The sequence below is a fragment of the Falco rusticolus genome, chromosome 4 (genome assembly GCF_015220075.1).
Source record: "Falco rusticolus isolate bFalRus1 chromosome 4, bFalRus1.pri, whole genome shotgun sequence".
Classification (NCBI taxonomy): Eukaryota; Metazoa; Chordata; class Aves; order Falconiformes; family Falconidae; genus Falco; species Falco rusticolus.
The window spans coordinates 44,947,127-44,969,177 of record NC_051190.1 but is presented as its reverse complement, the minus strand read 5'-3'; the positions used below and the strand labels follow the sequence as shown (position 1 = coordinate 44,969,177).

General features: G+C 45.3%; 1 protein-coding gene across 4 annotated transcripts in view; it reads left to right on the top strand.

Moving 5' to 3' along the window:
- The window catches only part of CRTC1 (CREB regulated transcription coactivator 1), a 49,555-nt gene extending 32,197 nt beyond the window's left edge, over positions 1 to 17,358 (top strand). For 2 of the 4 annotated variants that reach the window (XM_037383546.1, XM_037383545.1), the window contains 6 exons: positions 2,707 to 2,843; positions 3,410 to 3,661; positions 5,900 to 6,001; positions 11,278 to 11,364; positions 12,192 to 12,372; positions 13,138 to 17,358. In XM_037383546.1, the coding sequence (XP_037239443.1) occupies positions 2,707 to 2,843; positions 3,410 to 3,661; positions 5,900 to 6,001; positions 11,278 to 11,364; positions 12,192 to 12,372; positions 13,138 to 13,349 (971 nt within the window). In that variant the 3' untranslated portion in view covers positions 13,350 to 17,358. The remainder of the gene's footprint in view (positions 1 to 2,706; positions 2,844 to 3,409; positions 3,662 to 5,899; positions 6,002 to 11,277; positions 11,365 to 12,191; positions 12,373 to 13,137) is intronic. The other 2 variants (XM_037383547.1, XM_037383548.1) reach the window with 2 other exon arrangements.
- The last annotated feature ends 4,693 nt before the right edge of the window (positions 17,359 to 22,051 follow it).

Sequence of the window (22,051 nt, the reverse complement as noted above, 5' to 3'; positions counted from 1 at the left end):
GAAGTTCCCTTGCTGAATATTACTGTTTTGTCTGAGAGGTAATTGCATTTTGCTGTTGATTGACGTTTCTTTGTAAACAAGTTGTATCAAGCCATTTCTGTACAAAAGAGTGAGACAGCTGTATTTAGTTATATGACTTACAAATTGTCTTTCATTTTTCTGATGTTCTTGGTGCCCAAATCTGCTTTTTTTGTTGTATTTTATGTATAAGACTACAGGAGAGACTAGCATCCAAAGTGTGCCTCTCTTGTAATCCATTGTACTTAACACCAACAGCACTTGTGTTATGGAAACATCTTAGAGTAGGGCTTTTGTTTTCGTTCCTTTGGAATGTTGGGTTGTTTTTTTTCAGTGTGAGGATTCTTTTGGGGAGGGAACACTGCTTGCTTCATCTGAAGCAGATTTTCTCATTTGGGCATTTAAGAATGATATGGAGCCATTACAAAGTGTGCTGGTTGTTGTGAACTTGACTGCTTAAGTTTTGAAAATACCCTGAATATTCAGGCAACATAATAAGCAGGGCTTTGGGAAATAATACCAAGTGCACACCTTAATTTCTCAGAGCTCTCGCTATGGTGCCTTTGTGTTGAAATTGTTGCCTTTCTAGCAGTGTAGGTTTTGTTACAAATTCTTCTCGTGTGCAGTTGCTGTTTGAGCTGTTCAGCGTGGTGAGTCTGAGTTGTGGTTGTTGGGGTTCTTGGACTTGGGCAGTACTGATAATTTTTATTTTTTACAAAACAACTCCACAAACCAACAAACGTTTGTCATGCTGGCAATTTATAATATTCATACTGATCACCTGATAATTTCAGGACACATTAACTTTATAGGCAAATAGCCTAAACTGGCGATGGCTATTTTTTAAATAATTTCACTGGGTCGTACTGTAATAGTTGTGAAGTGGGTTGCATTCTTTTGTTGTCGGTGACAGTTGCAGTCAGTTGATTCCTAGAATAGAAATGAGGCATTGTATCCAAAAAATGCCAGTGTATTTCCTGTGTTAGGCAGGATTCCCTTACCCACTTAAAAATCCTCTCATATATTGGGAAAAGGAAATAATTCTAATCACGTTAGCATAGTGTTACGACTGAGCAGTTATGTCTAAGAATGAAGCAAGAAGGTGGTTTAACCATTTTAAGTACAGAGTAGGGCAGCAGCTTTCAGCATCCTGTGACAAGTTTTCTGGTCTCAAAAGAGACTGTGCAGAGTTTCAGAGATGGGCTGTTGCTCAAGTAGAATTTAGCGAGTCTGTGCAGACAGAACTGTTGTTTGTATAAAAAGAAACAAACTACTTGCATGGAGTTAAGCCAGATCGGGTCACTAAATTTTTTGCTGTACCTATAATTAGCAGAGTAAACGGTATAAAACCAAACCGGTAAGTATATAATTGCTTTGAAAACATTTCCTGATCTATCAAAGACTAACAAATAAAAAAAAATATACTCATTGATGATTTCGCTGCTTCTCTTTGGAGACTATCCCATAGTTTAACCATTGGCATAGTCACTGTTTGGCGCTTTTTTAAACTGATTTCTTCAAGCTTTCCTTGCCCTTCTTCTAGCTCTTCAGCAGAAAGTGTAAAGGCTTTTGAACCTTTTGCAGGAGCTGTGTGCCTTGCACAGGCATGCCCTCAGCAGCCCCAAGAAAAGGTGGGGGAACAAACACCTGCCCGGTTACAAAGAACTGCCAGCAATTTCAGATTACACATCAGTGCCTTTGAGTTTGTCAGTTCGCTGACATGTTCCGTGAGACAGTGTTGATTTTGAAAACATCGCAGGGGAAGCCAGGCAGTCTTCAGAATCTGTGCCGTTTGAGCCAGTTTGCCTGCTGGCTCCTTGGCAGCCCGGACTTCCTGGCTCCCTGGCAGCCTGCCTGGAAGCCTTGAACATTTGCCAAGTGCCTAGGAGCTCACAGGCTCTTGTGAATTCCTCCTTTCTGGCAGCTCTAGAAGAACAGCTCACCAGCTAGATTGTCCTGAAATCACTTTCCAGGGTGTCTCGGTTCCTCTGGGGTGAGGCAGAAAATAGAGGAGGTTGCAAAACTTGCAGTTTTTTGTCTTGAATTTGAACAAAATTAAAATGCTTGAATTGTTTATCCCGCCCCCCTGCTAGGTCATGGATCTTTAGAGTGTGAAGGATGTTTCCTGCCTTCCTGTGCATTGGTATGCCGTTAAAAATGGAGTACTTCCTGTGCAACCAGTTTTTCTTCTGCATTTTCCATGAAATAGGTGTTTGCTTTTATAATATCTCAAGTGCCCTCTGATTATTCTTGTTATATGGTCTGTTATCTTCTTTCTGAAGTTTGAGCCCTTACGAATAGAGCAGAATGTGCTTTTCTGGGTTCAGTGCGTGCGGCCCGGGAGGTGTGCGAGAATGATACCTATTGTTTCTGTAAACCGCTGAAGCTGCTCTGCTTATTTCAATTTCAAGTCAGTGTCTGAACGAACCTGAACAACCATGACTGGTTTTGGTCCAGGATAAACCACAAGGATCTTCCACTCATCCTACTGCTCTTCAGCCTGACAAAATTAATTGCAAATTAGCTAGTGAGTTCAAGCCTGATTGGCCAAGGTGCGTTCAGTGCTTTGCATTAAGTAGTTGTCCACTCACACCGTTAATTTTTCATCCTTTAGGTAATCACCCCTGTACAAGTATCAATACACCATTGCTCTGTTCCCATTTAAGCTGGTTGGTTTGTTCCTGGCAGGAATGACAACGACGCCAGCCCCTTCCCAGCAGCACCGCCAGCCAGCCGTCAGCCCTCTCTCCTTGAGTGCAGACTCAAGACGACCACAGTCACAGCAGATGTCTCCTACGCTTTCCCCTTTGTCACCGATTACTCAGGTAGGACCTTCCTTGGAGAGCTCAAAGTTTTCAATCACAGATTGTTTACTGAGGAGAAGCTGGCTGTAACTTCATCTCTCTTTTTCTGTAATTTTCTTCTGTAAATGTGTTCGTTAATTCAGAGCCCTAACAAGGGAGAGCTTTGTAGAGGGGACAGATTTTACTTTTGCTTTTCTTGAACCGTGGTAAAAAACACCTGTTAGGACACTTTCCTGCAGCGTTGTTATCCCAGAGTTAGTTGTGAAATTTTGAAGATACTTCTCTGATTTATGGGAGAAACTCAATTAGATTTTTAAATTCCTGAATGTGAGACTGCCGTTGACTGGGTTATTGATGTCTGACCTGGACATTCAACTGGGCTTTTAGAGTATTTGCTTAGTGTACACTGGAGGTGATACTAAGCCTTTTGAAACCTGGTCCTGACTGTTTCTGAACCTTTAGGAAACGTTTCTTTAAATGCAAGATGAGATTGACTTAGTACAGTTCCCTTGGTGTGAAACTTGATGGGCTTGAAAATGAAGGGAAATTACCTGCCAGCATGGATGATTTTGATTCTTCTTTTTAAGGCCGTGGCTATGGATGCATTGTCTCTGGAGCAGCAGCTTCCTCCATATCCATTTTTCACCCAGACAACTTCCCAACAACAGCAGCAGACGCAGGTGGCAAGTACCCTGCCTCAGAATACTCCTTTAATGCAGACCTCTGGTTTACAGCGAGGAACACAGCTCCCCCCACTCTCTGTCACGGTACCTTCTACCATCCCACAGTCACCTCCTGGTAGCCAGGCCCAACCATCAATGGGAATAGACATCAACTCGGTAAGCTTGGGCACAGCTGGAAATGATAGAGCTTCCATTTCCTGCAGCGTAGTGTCAGAGGTCAAGCTGGACAGCCCTTGTAATAATTATACTTTTAGGCAGAGTCTGAAGCAGACTTAGGATGGTTTTGGTTGAATCCACGTTTAAATGTTTTATAGAGGAAAATTTGGTTTTCATGTGCGCTTAGGGTGGCTGTATTTTCATAAAGTGGCGTCCCTTACCACTCCACGTTTGATTAGAGCAGCTTAAATAGATCAGCGTTTATTTAGTGCCTTGCCGCTGCCGTGGCATCGATACGTTTGCCGGCTGTTAAGTGTAATGCAGCCCCAACACATTGTATGTTACACAGTGTGCTATAGCCTGGAGGAGGTAACAGAGCTTCAATAAAGAAACCTGCTAGCAAGCATTTTCCAAAAGTTGAGAGAACCAGGTATTTTCTATACTTTTTAGAACCCTTTCATTTTAAGGAATTTTAGAGCGTACGTTATGATCTTCAAAAACTGGGTTTGTGGCTGCCTTCAGATGCCCAGAGGAGGTAGACTGTATACATACATACACCGATGATTTATGGACAGGTTTCTTTTTCTTGCTTGTTTTAACATGGTCTGTTATGAAATGTTCTGTCTGTCTCAACATAACGAAAATCTGAAATGCAGAGCAAGGTCAGAGTTCCAGGCTATCGAGGGAAGAATTTCACAGCTCGTTCTCTGCTCATCCTGCCCTGCTGTGTAGGATCTCTGGTGTTGTCTGACCTGTTGTGTCCTCCTGGCAGTGTTGTAGTGACAGCAATTGGTTTGAGAATGAGATGAAATCGTTGTCTAGTGATCTAGCACTTGATCGGGGGTTTCATTTGTGGATCTAACTTTTAACAGTTCCTGCTGATGAGTGCTTCTTGAAAGAAGTTGCTTCCCTTTCAGAATTGGAAGGGGAAGGGGGAAGGACAAACCCAGCAGTGGAAAGGATACCAATCCGCTCAAAATGTGTTAGAATTAAAACGCTGGGACGCTTCTCATGTAGCTACTAGTATAGATGATTCTGATTTTCATTCTTTGCTTTCTGTGTTGCTTTCCTCATCCTAAACTTATTTACGACCTTAACTTTTAGGGTGCTGTGCTTATCTTTTTAAAGCAACTGAAACAATTCATAAATAAATGTAAGTTTAAAGCTAGTTTATCAAAAAGCCGTTGGAGCTGTGTTACGGTCTAACTGACAACTTCTGTGCAGTTTTTGTAAAGCAATATTGAAATTCTTTTTGCTGTAGTTTGGATGTCTGCTTAAAGTTTGTAAGGAGCAATGCATAGCAGGAAGGGTTAAGACACATTTTCTTGAGATTTACAGAATTCGGTGTTGGGAAGCATTTGTAGTACAGCGTTCTCCCACGCTGCAAAGCTGTCTGATTAAATTACTCCTTTTCTTAGAACTACTGGATTGCAGGTTTTCCTCAATCATCTGTTAATTTCTAGAGGAAGTATGATGAGAAGAGCTGTACTTACTATTTATGCTAATTAGTGCAATATTCCATTAAATGCCAGTAAGATTATTAATTTGCTCAAATCCAGGGTTCTTTATGCCCCCAAAAAGGTAAATCTTTGAAAGTGTGTTCTCAAGATGACTGGGAACAATGGAAATGTTACTAATATAAACCTGCAAAACACAGTGTGAATTCTCAGACAGTGTCTGTTCCATGTCCTGGGGTAAAACGCAGCGTTGCGAAGGATTCCAGCCGGGTGTACACTTCCATCTGGATAACGCACCCGGGCTTTAAGACTAGGCAGAGTAATAGGAGAAGGATTTCTAGAGCAATGTAAACACAGGTTAAGAATGTGTGGGTATGGCAGTTGAAGAATAAATTACATTATTTTTGAGTTATTCCCAGCTTTCAAGGCTTCTTTTCCCTAAATCATTGGCTGACCAGATTTTATTTTTTATTTTTTATTTTTTATTTATTTTTTTTTAATTGAGTGTAACTGAGAACAGGGAGGAAATAGTTCCGCAGTTTTGCTTATACAACAGCGCTGCCCTGCTCTCAGCCCTTCAGTCAGACCAGACCATGCCACGCTGATACCTTAACTCTCTCCTTTTTGCGGCATTGTTCACAGTAATCGTGTCTTCATACATAGCCAAGAATTGCTGAAGAGGATGGTTTCTCCCAGCTTCCTCGAGCTGTATACGCCAGAAGTTTATAATTTTCCAACCTTCCATCAATCCCATGGTCTTTAATTCTGTGTTGTTCTGTAGGCTTCACTCCAGCAGTACCGCAGTAATGCTGGATCCCCAGCCAACCAGTCTCCCACCTCTCCTGTCTCCAATCAAGGCTTCTCTCCTGGCAGCTCCCCTCAAGTAAGGGACTCTGTGCTTCCACAGGCCTTGCTTCTTGTGTTTGTTTTTAGTTGAGTCTCTCCATTACTGACCCATAGTTGTCTCACTGTAATTGTATGTGCCTCATACATTACCGATGTCTCATCTCGTCTGCAGTTCCATTCAGTTCCAGAGTTTTTCAGTAGCTGGTGAATTGCCTTTTGATTGATCAAAGCTGCTATTTGAATGCTCTTAAAACTCAGTTACCTCTTTGGGGTGTGCCATGGACAGAACCTCCAGGTAGACCCCTTCCAATTAGCGGTGTCGGGTAGGAGCTGAGGGCTGAGGTTGGGAGGGCAGGGGGGAGAGAGAGAGAGGGAAAGGCAAGTGCCTCCTGCAGCAGGATAATTCCTGTGGCACCAAATACCCCTCGTGTGGCCAAATGCATTGACATCAGGACCTTTATTTTACATGGGAACGTAGACTTTGACAGAAAACACCAGAGAAAACGCTCTTAAAAATTAGCAGCTGTATCTTGTGGCTTGCAAGTAGTGGATTAGTAAACACGCTTTCTTGCATGGTAGCTGGTTTTTCTTCCTGTGTATGTATCTACTCATACATCCACATGTCCTATATGCAAGTCGTAGCTTGGTATGTGTGTTAATCCTACGAAGGGAGATTTTTATCTGCCCGCAGCAAGACAGTTAAGCAGCCTTTGGGGGTGCCCCTAGCGTAAGGGAGTGAGTGCATTTGCAGTGCAGAAATAATCTGACACTGCTAAAAGAGCTCCGTATGGCTGCCCTTTTCCTAAATCCCACCTGTAGAAATAAGGTGCAGGAAATTCTTTCAGAGCATCACAACAGAGTCTGAAAATACATTTTCTGTTTCATCATTTAACGTTTTAAGGCTGTAAGGAGGATCCTATCTAAATAAGTTCTGCCCCTTCATGGTTCCAAAGCAGAAGCTTCGTCTCTCCTTGCCATTAGCCAGAGACAGGTCACTGGTAAGCTCAGTAACAGATCCGAGTGTCAGGACTGTCTGGATTTTCTTAACCCTTGCTTAATTGCTTCTTAACTTCTCTCTTCTGCCTGCTTCTGTGACTTCTGCTGTGTTCTGTGTGTGGCTCAAAGAAAACAAGCAAACTTACTCCTCTAGGCTGTCATGTAGAGCAAAGCTGTTGCCAAGTCCTGCTGCAAATTCTCAGGTCCAGTTCTCATTTGGGCAGTGCATCCAATTTTGATTTTTGCATTGATTTTTCTTTCCCCCTTGACTTCTCAATAACTCCTCCTTGGTTTTGTCCCACAGGCTTGTTGCCACTGGTCAGTCCAAAAGTACTGGAGTGCTGCAAGCGCTCCCCAGTGGAGCACACACTTGGCTGTAATTTTTCCTGCTGGGCCCGTTTTATCCTGTAAAGCCTTGCTTTGGTTTTGCTATTTTCAAGTGGGATGCCATAACTGAGTGAAAGGAAGAGGTTTTATTAATGCTGCTTACTTTAGTATTGGCCACTTAAAAATACCCACACAATTCTTTACTTTCGCTAAATTAAAAATGAGACAGCTTTCCTGCCTCCGTCAATGAACCAAAAGCTAGTAGTGCCGAGCGAGCTATCTGTGGTAGTCGTTGCAAATATGAAGCGTGGAGAGAAGCAATGGGGGAAGAAAAAAACAGTTTGGAAGAAAAATTTGGGTTGGTTGCAATTATGGGGGCAGCTCCCAAATAGCAGGATCCATTAGACTGTAGAGTCATCTACTGCCAAGCATAAAGGCAGATTGGTTCCAACAGCAGAACATGCCCGTTGTGGAACAGTCTGGCACTGGCTGACAAGAGTGGAATAAAGTAGGTGTGACCGGGTAGGCGTCCTCCGCTTGTTCCTGTTTCTCTGATTAATTTTAGGTTAAATCGTTCTGCAGCGTACCAGTATGATGAGTGACACGCTCTAAAAATAGAAATCTGTCGTTCTGATTTTTATCACATACGGTTCATTCACCAGAAGTTATTTTTCATCTTTCCACATCTCCAAATCTATTTGCTCTTCTGTTTTGGATGTGTGTTTGTTATATGAAGGTCTTCCTGTTCAAACACGAATTGAAAAGCTCTGCTTGTAGTTCTCAGCTTTGTGTTTGCATGGCTTTTCATTGACAGTGGCTTGTTTATTACTACTTTGCTTTTCTCCTCTAACACCTGGCATACTGTTCCAATTAGATAGAAATCTGTTTTTTTTAGTAGACTGGCTCTATACTGGATAATATGGTATGTATTTTTAGATTAATAATTTAAGCCAGGGGTTTTGTGGTTTGGGTTTGGTTTTTTTCTTGCAGTCACCACATCATTAACCCAAGAAGATGTACTGTTGACAAAACAGACCTCATCTCGCGTTTCTGGAGGAGATGGTGTTAGCAAGATGTTTTTCACAGAGTTGTCGATAAATTATTCTAGGGCTCTGAAGTGTTGAAGTAATGACATTTCCAGTTGATTTCCTTTGGGAGTTTCAGTGCTTACAGATGTAATAGCCGGTATACTTCAGAGCTGAGGGATAAATATGGGCTTGTATGTTTTGTTAGGAGTTACTAGCCTAGACTTGCACAAATAGATTTTGGTCTCCTGTTTATTATATTTCATGTTTTCCACACTTTTTAGGATGGGAACAGTGCTTAGTGGCATGCAAAGGTTTTAGGTTTTGCCCTAGTTCTGAAAAGCTCCTCCGTGAATGAAATGTCAGAAGTTAAAGGAAGAAAAATACCTTGATCCTCGTTGGAGCTCTCAAATAGCGATTGTGTTTCTAGTGTTGGTCCGAACTGGCTTTGATTCATGTTGAGGATGTGACATCCCGAAGCGCAGATTTTTCATTAGAAATTGTTATAAAACATCACACAGCTCCGAAGCCGTGCCTTGTCGCTTAAAATAGGAACAATTTTCCTGTGATAAGAGTTAAGCCTGGCTGGTCCTGATCGGCTTGCTTGAGTCAGCTCTCACTTCTGACTCTGTTTTCTTTGTTTTTAGAAGGAAGTGTCACATGTAGCAGGTCGAGTAATGCCGAGTTTGAGTAGTTGTTCAACGTGTGACTGGTCAGCAAGCAAGATAACAGTGATTTAAAGAAGAGTGAAAAGTGTGGTGTTTTTTTATTTATTTAAGTAGTGCTTTGCCTTTTCCCTGATGAGGCATGAAGCGGCTCTTGCCTGTGATGTTTGATGACTTCCTTGTAACCTGGTCTCATGTGAGGGATAGAGCAGCGACAATAGTTTTGAGGACCAGATGATAAATCCGAAGACCCGTTCCAATTATAATCGTTTTCAGTTTTTCCCTGCCTCTAAGGAGGGCATCAAGTAGGGTGTTAAGCTGCAAAGATGCCGTTATTGTTCTGTGGTTGTAGCTGTGACAGATCATAAATGCGCAGGCAAGTGAATCAAAAATCTTAATCTTTTGCCCATAAATCCCTCTTCTTGGCTCAGGCTCTACTTAGTCAGTCTTAAGGATGAGCTTCATTTAGTCAAACCATTGCTTACGGAGAAGTTACCGTGTGACCTCTGATGAAGATCTGGAGGCAGCTGTCTGCTCCTGTTTCTGCCTCTGCCAGTGTCTTGCTCTCCCACAGCGCGGTGGTGGTCCGTCAGGCTTGTGTTTCCAGCGTTCTGACGTTACCCAGCAGCGCTGCTCCGCAGCAAATTTCTCCCTTCCTCAAGGGCACTCAAATGGTACCTGCACCCTCGCCTGCAGCCGGTGGAAAGCGCTTCGCGGCGGTGCTCAGAGCAGTTCTTGGATCAGGCAGGATCTGCTCAGCGAGGAGTTTTGTAGCACGCGCAGCGTGTGCTGACCTTTCAGCCACCTTCCCCCATGGGGTCTCGTTCTCGAGCTGTGAATTCCTCCCTTTGAATGCCACATTTATCCCAAAGCATCCATATAACGTGATAGCCGAGGATTCTGGCTGAAGGTGGGAAGGTTTTTGTTTGCTTTAAAAAGAGTATATTGTTGCTTCTTTCCTGGTAGTCCCCTCTCCTGGAAGTTGTGGGCAATTTAGTTTTTCTTTTATACGAGACTTCCCTTCTTTTCCTTGCATGCCACCTGCAAATAAGCTGCGCTGAGATATGCTGCTGATGCAGGAGGGAGAATGTTTAAAATGGGATGTTTGCTGAAATGTGGATGTTCACTGTTGTGGACATCGTCTGCTGGTTTTTTGTGTATCTTAATCTCTGGCTGCGTTTAGTGCTTTTAAGTGGTGGCTGGTATAATTCTGTTCTGATATTTCCTAGGCTTTTGTTGAATTTCATGTGCTGCTTAGGTTTTTAAGGAGAAAAATTGTAGCCTTCCTCTTTTAACGTGTAGATAAAGCAGCTGGAAAACGCTGTGCAAGGTATTGAATTATGTTTTTTAAGACTGATACAAACTCTCCGTGCAAGTTGTCTTTTAGAGACACCATCTGTTACAGCTGCTGTCTTTGTCAGTGGATGTTTTTTCAGCTGGAATATCAGGATTTGTGACAGTTTAAAATAAGAGGTGATCTCTCTGTGATTTCTGTTATATCTGGCAATTCTTTGGGACAATATTGAATAGTATTACAACTTCAACATCAAATTCTCGGTCACCTTTAGAATAATTGATAGAGAATAACTGATAAATGCTTGTTGTGCCAAAGGGGACAGTAAAATAGCAAGGCTGAGGGATGCCTCCTGAGATTCTTGCCTTCAAACTGCTGATAACATGCTTTCCCAGGCTTTCTCGTTAACTTTTCTGATCCGCAGCAAAAAGAGAAATGACTTTACACTGTCAGTTTGGCATGTTGTTGTCTCAGTGAACTGGCTGTGCTGTGAACACGAGGTTGCAGAGGCAGTGAGCTAGTCGCTACCTGCGTGCTGGTGAGCAGCTTTGCATTGCATTTTGTTTTTAACGTGCAGTTTACTTCTGTGTGGGGTTTGTCTTTCACACACCCCCTCAAAAAAAAAAACCAACCTTCACAAAAAAGCTGAAGTTGCAGCTTGATTGTGGTTTTTTCTTTGATTTATTTCTTGTGTTACCTAGCGCACTCGTCTGTTTTCATAAATCAGAAGTTTTCTGTGTTGTATGTCCTCCGTGAGGAAGTTTGTTTGGTTTACTTGACTGTATTTTTGTGCTTACCAAAAGGCAGCGTAACATGGAAGGATTTGCGTGTTGCAGGGAAATACCGAATGTTTGATGAATTTGCTGATGGTTAGTGGTTGTTAATAATAAAGGGCACTGCTAACTAACATTGAGAAGAATCAGTTGGAAGGCTCGAGTCACTCGCACACCGTGGGTACGTCTGTTTGTGAGATTTTTGCACCATAAAGACTCTGTTTTGTTTTCAGCATTCTTCCATTCTGGGGAGTGTATTTGGTGACTCCTATTATGATCAGCAGATGACAGCTAGGCAGGCTAATGCCCTATCCCATCAGGTGAGCAAATTCATCTCAGATTTTCAGCTATATTTCGGCCACTTTCAGCTTAAAATAAATACAGATCAACTTTTGATTATTTTATGTGAGATCACATTTTGTCCATATAGTTTTACTTCTGTTATTTTTAGTTTGCAATACTCTGGGATTGCTTTTCTTCTGCCTTCCCCCCCCTCCTCCCCTGCCTTCCCCCTTGTCCCTCCGCCATTGCAGCAGATGTTTTTAAAGGTGTTCTGCCAAGTTTATTGGATTAAAAATAATGAAAATAAATTTTAAAACCCCCACGTTTCTGGCCGTAGTTGCATTTGGGAAAGATTTGCTTGTAGGTGGTAACAATATTTACTCCTGAATTTGGCAAACAGCTCGTGCGCGGTACCAAAACGCAGCGAGCAGACCCGTGTGCCTTCGTTAGTTTGGCCAGGCAGCGCAGTGATTCATTCAGCTATGAAATACACGCCGCTAGCGGGAAAACCCGAGATGGCTTCTGAGAGGCAGTGCTTGATGGGCAGATACCTGAGTTAGTAGCATGAATTACGTTTGGTTTTTTTTTTTTTATTTTGTTCTAAAGCTACCTTTTCTTTTGTTGTTATGGTATCAAAAGCAACACTTTTATTTTTGCATCCACCCTCATTCCCCTGCACTCTGGATTTGGCAGAAAACTATTCTGGAAAGTTAAGTGAAAATAGACCGTATTTTGACCAACGAAACCTAAAGATGAATTTGTTTGCCTGTCTCGATATTGCTTCCCGTACTTGAGCTTTGTAAGTTGTTTTGCTGTTCTTTCCTGATGGTTAGAAGTAATAATTCCTTTGTGCCTTGGTCTTCAGCTTGAACAGTTTAATATGATAGAAAACGCCATTAGTTCCAACAGCCTGTACAGCCCTTGTTCCACCCTTAACTACTCCCAGGCAGCCATGATGGGACTTACCGGCAGTCATGGCAGCTTGCAGGACTCGCAGCAGCTGAATTACTCCAGCCATGGAAACATCCCCAACATCATTCTTACAGGTAAGAATCAGAGCCTGAACCGGCAACCAGACCATGTCGGTGTTTCTTTGTTGTGCAGTGGCTCGCTTCGAGCCGAGAAAGGAAGAGGGTGTCATTGCATGTGAAGGTTTTGTTTCACCTTGGGCGAACGCTGTTACCGGTGTGATGTGTTTCCCGAGTGCCAGCGAGCGCGATGGCTCTTGTTTAATCCCAGCAAACTGTTAGAGCTGCAGTGGCAGCGCTGATTGTCTTATAGACTTCCCCTGCCTCTGAATTTACAGGATCCTCCGCCACAGCAAAGGAGAAGCTGCAAAAGCCAAACTTCTTCCTCTGCTGCTCTGGTCGGGCTTGCCAACAAAGGGCTTTTTGGTGTCACATATGGTGGCGAATCTGGTCACAGTGGGATGTTTGGAAACAATTTCTGCGCAGGCCACTGAGAAAACCATCATTCAGTCCGTATTTCAGCCAAGAACTCTTGCTGATTAGAATGATGCAAATGAAGGTTATTCCTCCTAAAGCCAGAGGAGAGAAAAGAGACTCGAGTGATGCCACTTTGTGGCCCCCAAATGTACATATATGATTTTTGCTTTTTGTTAGGCCGTTACAATGGCTTTGAGATGCGCTGACAAATCTGTAATTCCTCCGGCTGGAAACGAGGATAGATGTTGCTCCCCTTAGTTCGATAAATCGTTCCAGAATTTTTGCAAGCTGTTTTATCCCCTGACTGCCTGGCGAGTGTGTATTTGCTAAGCCCTGCCAACACCTTTCTCTTCCTCTTCCCTGCAGTGACAGGAGAATCTCCTCCCAGCTTATCAAAAGAACTGACCAGCTCTTTGGCAGGAGTGGGAGACGTCAGCTTTGATACGGATTCCCAGTTCCCTCTGGATGAACTCAAAATTGACCCTTTAACCTTGGATGGACTGCACATGCTGAATGACCCAGACATGGTCCTCACCGACCCCGCCACAGAGGACACGTTCAGGATGGACCGGCTGTGAAGTGCGGACGCCAGGAGCGTGGGAATGACGCTTGTTCCTGGAGCCCAGCCGAACTAGAGAGTCCAGTGGGTCAGTCGTGTCAGAACAGGAGCTGCCGAGAGCAGTAGCTCTGTCCTGTACAACATGTACAATGAGTAAAGCTTGTCGTTCTAAGCTTGCAGCGCTGCAGACCCCTACTCCCTGTCGCGCCGTATTTCACCCCTTATCCGCTCATTGCCATTAATGAGTAAGGAGTTTCCATCAGCCTTTTCCTCTCCAGAGCCCCCCCCTTTCCCCCCACCAAGGCTCCAGCGTTAAGTTGTCAGTTTATCCTTTTGCACTAGAAAAGGGGTGGTTTTGGGCAGGCGAGGAAGGTTCAGAGCCAAGGGCAAAGAGATTCTGTCGAACGAACCACGCCGGTGGCTGCTGTTGGAGATGGGGAGGGGGACGCGCCGACGGCACCCCCCCCTCCCTCCCCCCGATTCGAAAGCAAATCTCTGCATTGGCACCTCTGGGAGGGGCTGGGGGAGCTTCGGCGGTTTTGACTCTGCTTTGTGACACCTGCTTTGTAGAGTAAAACGCTGCTTCTTCCCTTCTCGCTGCGCCATGTTTGTTTGCAGGTTTGTCTCCTTGACTGTTGTCCTGCACCTGCTGCCTCTTCTCGTGCCCCGAGCAAACTCGCCCGCTTGGCAAAGCGGCAAAGCAGCCTGGCAGCCCGATGGCCTTTGTAGCTGGCCAGTCATGAAAGGCGACTGTAAACACTAGTTTCAAAGCTTTTTTTTTTTTTTTTTTAATATATATGTAATATATATATTTATATATATGTATACATATATATAGCATTTCTGAGCACACAAAAAAGTACTATAATTCATTACTTGATTAGCACGGAGGAAGGATCGGAACATTTTAAAGCAGCTAGAAGAATATAGGAGACTAACGTGCAGAGCATATTTCTAATTTTACTTTGTGAGAGATTCCTGGGCAACAGGAAGGGCATTTCTATAGCAATGCCTGGCTCAAGTCACGATGACTATTTTTTATTTTTTATTCTTATTCATTACTTATTCTGTTACCATTATTTATGATCTTTTTGGTTTTTTATTTAAGTATTTGGATATTAGGAAAGTAGCTAAACTACATACAGCCAATTGAAGCACTCTACATAATACTTGTACAGTACATCTTTTTGTGTTTTTATTCCAGAAATATATTATATATATTATATATATAGGTATTTTTAACTAACTGGAATTTTAAACAGATGTTGAGCAGAAGGAAGCCTAAGGCAAGTCTAGATGTTTTCCTTTTATATAGTCAAAATAGGGTGGCAGGAACTTAGATATTCCTTCTTTCACCCTGGGGAAAAAATAGCTTGCTCCACAGCAAACAGTACTGTATCCTCAAACAGGTTGAGATTCTGTTAAATTTATAATAGACTATTTCTGTTAGTCCTTGTTAATATTCTGTGCTGCGGTATAACGGACCGGTGAACAACACTTTATCAATGGAAGATTAAAAACAAAACAAAACACCCCAAACCCACAAAACCCAAACCATCCATTGACTCCAAATTGGTGGTTTCACTTAAATGTCATGGCTGAATTGATAACGATTCCCAGTGAACTGATAATGATTCCCAGATCTCTGCGCTTGGGGCTCTCATCACATTTGACAACACAATTAAAGATTTATCGAGAGCCCACCAGGCTTACAGCAGTTGCTAAAAGGTTGTCTTTGTTACACTGGAATCTGCACAGTAACAGAATCTAAGTCCAGGACCCTTCTCTTCAGTAGAAGTTACAAATTAACATTATTTTTAGGCTTAAATTAAAAATTACGTTGGGCCTAACACCCCAAACGTGAGGTGATCGAACACCTGCTAGAGGAAGGCATTTCCACGCAGCAGGGGTTGAACATCCCCATCTATTTTTGTTAAATACGGCCTGGATAAAAGAGCCATTCTAGTCTTCATTTCAAGACGAGTTGCGTTTTGTTGGTCCCCCCCCTCTGGCATGGTAGTTCCACATCTGCTCTCTCCGCTTGGTCTGCATCAGCTGGATTTGCTTTTTCATATAAAAACCTGTCCGTTCTCTCAGCTCTCATGACTTTCAAGCAAAAAAAAACAACAAAAAACCACAAAAAAACCAAAAAACCAAACCCAACCAACCCCAAACCAAACCACCCTCAGCACTTCCACCCGCGCCCTTCCCCTGGCGGCAGCTTTGCCTTGCTGTTCCCCGCTAACGAAGGTCTGCGGAGGAGCTGGGCTGCTCTTAATGAGTTATACTAGGTTTCTGTGTGCTTCCAGAAATCCGTGGGACGCTGTCCTGAGATTCGGGCAAACACTGCTGAGCAGAGTCGTTGTTGGGATCTCTCTAATCTGGGTGCGTGTTTGCTCACGTTTGTGCCATTAGTTGACCATTTGCACTAAAAACGTTTTGGTTTTGTTTTTGTTTTTTTTTCTTTTTGATCTCTTGGCTTAACGTGTGTCTTTTCTTTTCGTGGTCCTCCCCATGCGATTGAAAGTTTATCCCGCATCTTCGTTGAAATTTGGGTTGTTTGGGCAGGATTTAAGCCCAGTAGTACTGGTTAACTCCTGGTGTCTGCTTGTTTCGGATCGCTTAATGCTTTTTCAGTTGAAGAAGGCAGAAGGGAGAGGTAGCTCGGACCAGGAGGATACACCGGGAGAACCGGAGTCCTTCGGGCATGGGTGGCTCCGAGTCCTTCGCTTTGGACAGCCGAAGGTGCAGTGCGAGTTCAATCCGCTTCTTGCAGTTTGCGTAGTTCCTGGATGGGATTTCTGTCTGTATCGCGCTCTCGTTCAAATGACTCTCATGCATGTACATTCTCGTTTGTGATCTATTTTTTTAAAACCAGAGTCACTTCGGAATGAAGCGGCCAAGCAGGAGATGTGATGCCTCACTGGAGACTTTTACAGGGAGCTGTTGCTAAATGCTACCTTCTAATTTTTTTTAAACGACATGTGTATATAAGAGATCTTGTTTATTAGACTTGTAAGTAGACATTTAAAATGGCCTTAATTTAAAAATAACACGTCTGGATGCAACTGTCAAAATTAGGGACCATCTAGTGGAGAGAAATCCAGGTTTTGTTCCTTTCCTGCGGGGCGAACGGTGAAGGGTGCTCTGGGAGTGGGAAGGCGCGAGCCGGAGTCATCCCGGGAAGCAGGTGACGGTTGTGTGGGACAAGATGCGCTTCACCCCCTGCGCCCAGGAGTGGGCAGGGAGAAGCTGCTTTGGGTACCGACCCTTTGAGAACCGGAGCAGTTATGGCAACAGCGCTTGCGTTTTGCTTCCCCGGCTTCCCGACAGTGTCGTGTGGGAGCTGCGCTTCGAGAGAGACGTTTCTCCCCCTCTCCCCATCAAGCTGATGGTTTCATAACGCGTGTTTGCGCGAGGCTGATGCGGAAGCAAAACCAGGCGCTGGGGTTGTCGGAGGTGAACGGGGAGCGGGTGCCCTGGTATTTTCAGAACCTGTAATTGTGATTTGGTTTGAAAATATAGTAGCGCCGTTTTCATGGGAAACGGCGCGTGAAGGGGTGAGAGCTGTTGGGAGCGGCTGGCCCTCCCCATCCAGGGACGGATGAGTGGAAAGAAAAACGATCACTTAGCAAAAAAAAAAAAAAAAAAAAAAAGAAAAAAAAAAGAAAAAAAAGTAGTATTATTTATAACTTTTTGAGTTAAATGATATTGAAACTGTCTGGTGTCTCAAAGGGTTACTGTCCAAACATACCTGCTGAGTGAACCCTACCCCCTCCCTACAACGTGTGTTTTTATATCTCTCTCTCTATATATATATATATATATATAAAATTTCCCAAGCTAGACTGTTGCATTTGCCAATACAATGGGGAAATAATAGGAATAAACCTTCGGTGTATAAAATACTGTGACTTTCAACAGAAAACCCCCGAAGTCCAGCTGTCGGTGGCAGTGCGGGTGGGTGGGAGGGGGGAGGCTCTCGGTGTACATAGCTTCCTGCATCCCCCCCCCCCCCCCAGCCGCCCCGAATGAATCTGCACAGGCCGGGGTCGGTCCCTCCCGACCCTCTCAGCTCACTACTGCTTCTGCATGGCAGTGACCACTCACCCAGCGATCTCTAACTGTGCAAAACCTTCCCTGTATAGAGAACCTGTCATTATTTTTTTTTTTTAAAAAAAAAGGAAAAAAAAAAAAGAGGGGAAAAGGTTTCCAGAAAGAGGCTGCGAATTAATTTCAGAAATTGTCAATTATTTGTACGTTGTTATACCTTACTTTGAATTTAATTCATTTTAAAAAAAAAAAAAAAAAAGTGTGCCTGAGACCCTCGGCACGAACCCAGAACGCTTACAGACGAACCTGCAGCTCAGAGAACAATCTGCCCTCTGCGTTTGCATAAAAGCAGCATCCGATCACTTACGGAATCATTTAAACTCCCCTCAGAAATAAGGTCTTGACTGCGCTTGCTTGTAAAAGCTTGGATTTCTGTAGAAACAATAATTAAGGCTCGAGATCTTGTCCCTTAATGAGCATGGTACTCCCCCTGGAAACCCCCTCTGTACAAGAAGGAAGAGGAAAAGCCCCCTCATCATCCCGTAGGTTACAATGTACGCTGTGCTTTCAGGAGGAAAAAAAAAAAAAAAAAAAAAAAAAAGCAGAAAAAAAAAAAGGCGTTTATTCCTCTGAAAAATGGAACCCCCGTCACTGTGATGGCAATGTGAAAGCGCAGGTAGCGTTTGTTACGTGTGTCTGTTCTTTTTAAAAAAGAAAAAAGAAAAAAAAAATACAAATTTGTAGTGTTCCTGTTCTTTGTATTTTTAGTTGCATATTATTTATACTGCGCAGTGTAGGCATGGATTGCATGTCAGTTTTCTATGCGGGCACCATGATGACATTATAACTGTGTATTATAAATCATTTTTACCTTTTTAAACAGAATCATTGTGTGGAATTTCTATACTGCAAAACAAAAACACTACATTACGTACTATATTCATTTGTGTTATTTATTTTATTATTTTGTGGGGGGGGGGGAGGGGGGTGGTTTTAACTGTGGTGTATATTGCCTTATGTGGGCTTGACGAATTTTATCAAAATAAAGGCCTAAAGGGGTAAAATAACGTTTACTGTTTTCTTCGGTAAGTTGACTCGGGGAGGCAGCTGTGGAAAACCACGCGGTGGAGCGCAGGAAGGGAAGGGGATCGGTAGCGCAGAGGGATGGTGCGGAAGGAGCGTGCAGCCGAGTGCCGTGTTAACTGCAAGCAGGGAGGAGTGCGCGGCTGAGGGGGGATTCGGGTCTTCGTGCCACTTGGACGTCGGTAATCGCGTCGCAAGGATGAGGAGCCTTGTCAGGCCCGGCCACGTCCCTCCTACGGGTGCCAGTGTCTGAAGGGGCCGTGGCACGGCCGTCCTGGGGACCAGCCCTGAAAACCACCTCCCACGCCCTCGCCCCAAAGGATTTCACGCTCCCAGCGCCACTTGGAGCGGGGCAGCGCAGGCGCTTCGGGGAAGATCCCGATGCTCGTTCTCTGTCGCAGGTTCCCCGCTTCTGCGAGGCGAAGGGTCTGAGTGCGGTGGCTGTCTGAGGGTCACAGGTAATGAGACCACAGAAGAGGGCAGGTGCCTGTACCCCGTGTTCCGCGGTGCTGGCGGCGGGGCCCTTGGTGGCCGCTGGGTCCTGGCGCGGGAGGTGCCGTCGCGCCAGCGCTTGGCAGCTGCTTCTCCCCGCTCGGGTTCTGGCCCCGCCGTCTCAGAACCAGCTGAACCTGTTGCTGCTTTAAAGTTGCACGTGTCGTCTCGTAACTAAATAGTAGGCAAGGAAAGGCCTAAATAGCGTTGGGTTTGGTTTATCTCAGTTCTTTTTACTTTCAATTTTGCTGTTGAGTAGCTACAGGAGAATAAAAGTAAACGCTACGTGTTGGATTTTTGATGTAGGTTTTCTGCTTGCTGGAGAATCCCAGCGATCTCATGTTCGTGTTTGCCACTGTGTACGAAGGTCCTGTTTTGTTGTGGTTTAATTTAGTAATTGGCTCAGCTTTAAGGCGACATAATTTGGGGCAGAAAACCCACGTGGAAAGTAGCACTTGTTTTTTGGAGAGACAGAGGGAGAAATGCTCATGGTTCCTGACCTGTCTCCGGCTGTTTGCTGTCATGACAGACCTGCTGGCCCTCAGGAGCTGGTTACTGGTGTCGGTTTGGCTGTTGGAAGCGGGTCGCTTTGAGTTTATCCAGCTGCTTTTCCCTGTTTCCAAAGAGCAGCCGGGTAGGGGAGCACTGGGACCGCTGGCGGTCGGCACAGCGAGGCTTTACAGCGGCCCTTGGGCTGGAGGGACGGGCCCTGGAGACACGGTCGCACCCTGAAGCTTTCCCACTGTCCCCCTGTCCTGCTCTCCCGTTATCCCGTTATCCTGCTGTCCCGCTGCGAGGCACCTGCGGAACCTGCTGCTGCAGCGCTGGGAACAAAGCAAACACCTCGGGAATCGCTGCCTCTGGCGTCAGCAGCAGCTGCTGGGGACCTGTCACTGCGCGCTCTCTGCGCGCTCTCTGCGCGCTCGCTGCGCTTCCTGACACGTGCCACCTGCCACAGGGATTTCTGTCCCCACTGGCGCGTACGCGAGACTCTGCTTTCCCAGTGGCAGCATTCAGATGTTTTCTCACAACGTGACAATCGGATGGGAATGGAGGTGACAGTTTAGATGATTTTACTCTTTAATTTTGCCTGCCCTCAGCCTATACCGGCTCCCAGACGCTGCTACTTTTTTTTTTTTTTTTTTTTCAAATGTGCAAACAGTATTTCCCCTTGGTGGCGGTTGATGCGTTCAGGCAAAAGGGATAAACCCCTCGGTGAAAAAATGAACCATAGTGGTGGTGGGAGCTGCCTGCGGGACAGCGCCACGTTGGGGGTAAATCACCTTTTGCCATCTTTCTCGGTTTTGGGAAGCTGGGATCTGCCATGTGAAAGCGGTTTGTTGTGGAGCATGGACACGTTGACTTTTGTTGCTGGTTCTAGTCTCATTTTATTGCGCTCAAAACTCAAAAAAATCATTTGAGCTGTCGGTCTGTGCCCTGGGAATGTTAATTACCTGTTTCCGAAAGCTGACACTTCGGTCCGTGCGCGGAAGGGATGGCGTTTCCCGAGCTGGTGGAGGGATTCCTCCTCTTCAATAAATGAGTGTCCGTAACGGCAGTCGCTTTCCGTGCCAGTGTGGGCTGGAGCCAAGGGTGCTTTTGTCGCAGGAGGCGACCTGGGCTACTTCTGGAGGAGTTCGCCGGTGCCGCTGTGGCAGAAACCTCCTAGGTGGGAACTTAATCCGGGTTTATTGCGGGGAACCCGGGCAGACGTGCCCTGGCTCTGAGCGAGCAGCTGTGTTTGTGTCAGCCTGGCTTTTGTCGGTCTTAAAATTGTCAGGTTTTTAGTGTCTGTCGGATCGAGGTTTTGTTTTATAGTGTTTTTCTTCATGTTGCATGGTGGATGAGGCAGGATGAGCTGGGCTTTGCGGCGCTGGGACCTGCTGACGGGTGACGGTGGCAGTTGTGTGGCAGTCGACGTGTTTGCTCAATGTTTTCAAAACCCTGAGAGGCTGAGGGGACGCACGCAGTTAACTCCGCTCTCACCTTGCTTTCGCCTCCCAGCTTACCCGAGCCGTTAGAGAATCCTTCGATAAATAAATGGGGATGAGCAGAGCTGGGAGGGCGCCGGGGGCGCTCGGCACGTGGGTGGAGAGGCCGCGTCTGCTCCCGGCTCTTGTCTTGGAATATCCGTTCTTTGAGCAGAAGCTGTTCAAGCCTCGTGACCCCAGTTAACGAACAGGGAGGGCATCGCTCGGCTTTGAAAGCATCTTGAAAAAGGAGACAAGACCAAAACGGTTGGTGCTTCTGCTGGAGAAACGCAGCTCTCGGGGGCGGAGGTGTTGTGGAGGCTCCTGAGTCCGTTCTGGCCCCGCTCTTGTCGGTGGCAGAAGCCCAACTGCTCCAGGCACTGGCACCGGGGTTTTGCCGGAGCAGAACCGTTGGCTTGATGTTCTCTGGGGCCAGTATTTGCCGCTGCGGCGGGTGGTGCTGCCTCCGGGGCCAGGGCAGGAGGGGATCGATCCGTTTGTGTCACCGTGAGGCCGCTGCTCTCGGAGCTGGGGGACGGCGCACACGTCACATACAGATTTCCCCGGCTATCGGCTCCGGTTCAAACTTTCGGTATCGAATAGAGCTACAGCCTCGTGCGGATAAAGCTTTGCAAGGTGTCAAGGGCGCCCTGTTCTGCAAGTGAAATGAAAGGGTTTTTTTTTAATTGCGGTTGAGATTTTTTTAACGAGGGAAAATGCAGGGAAATGTGTGTTCTGCCCCTGGGAACGTTACTCTCCACCACATGCAACTTGAGCTACATCTTTAAAGATGAGTCCGAGACCTGTGCAGATTCATCCACCCTTCAGTTCTTCCCTTAATGTGCAATAGAAGGGGGGGGCTTCCCCCTCAATACATGTAAATTTGTCACGACTGAGTAACGGCGAAGGGGAGCCTCGGGTAAGGCTTCGGCTGGTGGGCAGAGGTTTCTATTTGTAACAAATCTCGACGAAGCTGTGGAAGTAGGGCAGGGGCTGCGGCGGAGGCAGTCGGAGCAGGGGTCGTGTAGAGCGAAGGACAAAGCCAGGTGACAGAGCGCTGTCGGCTCTGGGGAGGCGCCAGCTCTCAGCGCGCTGCGTCGCCCTCCGCCTTTGGAACTGCTCC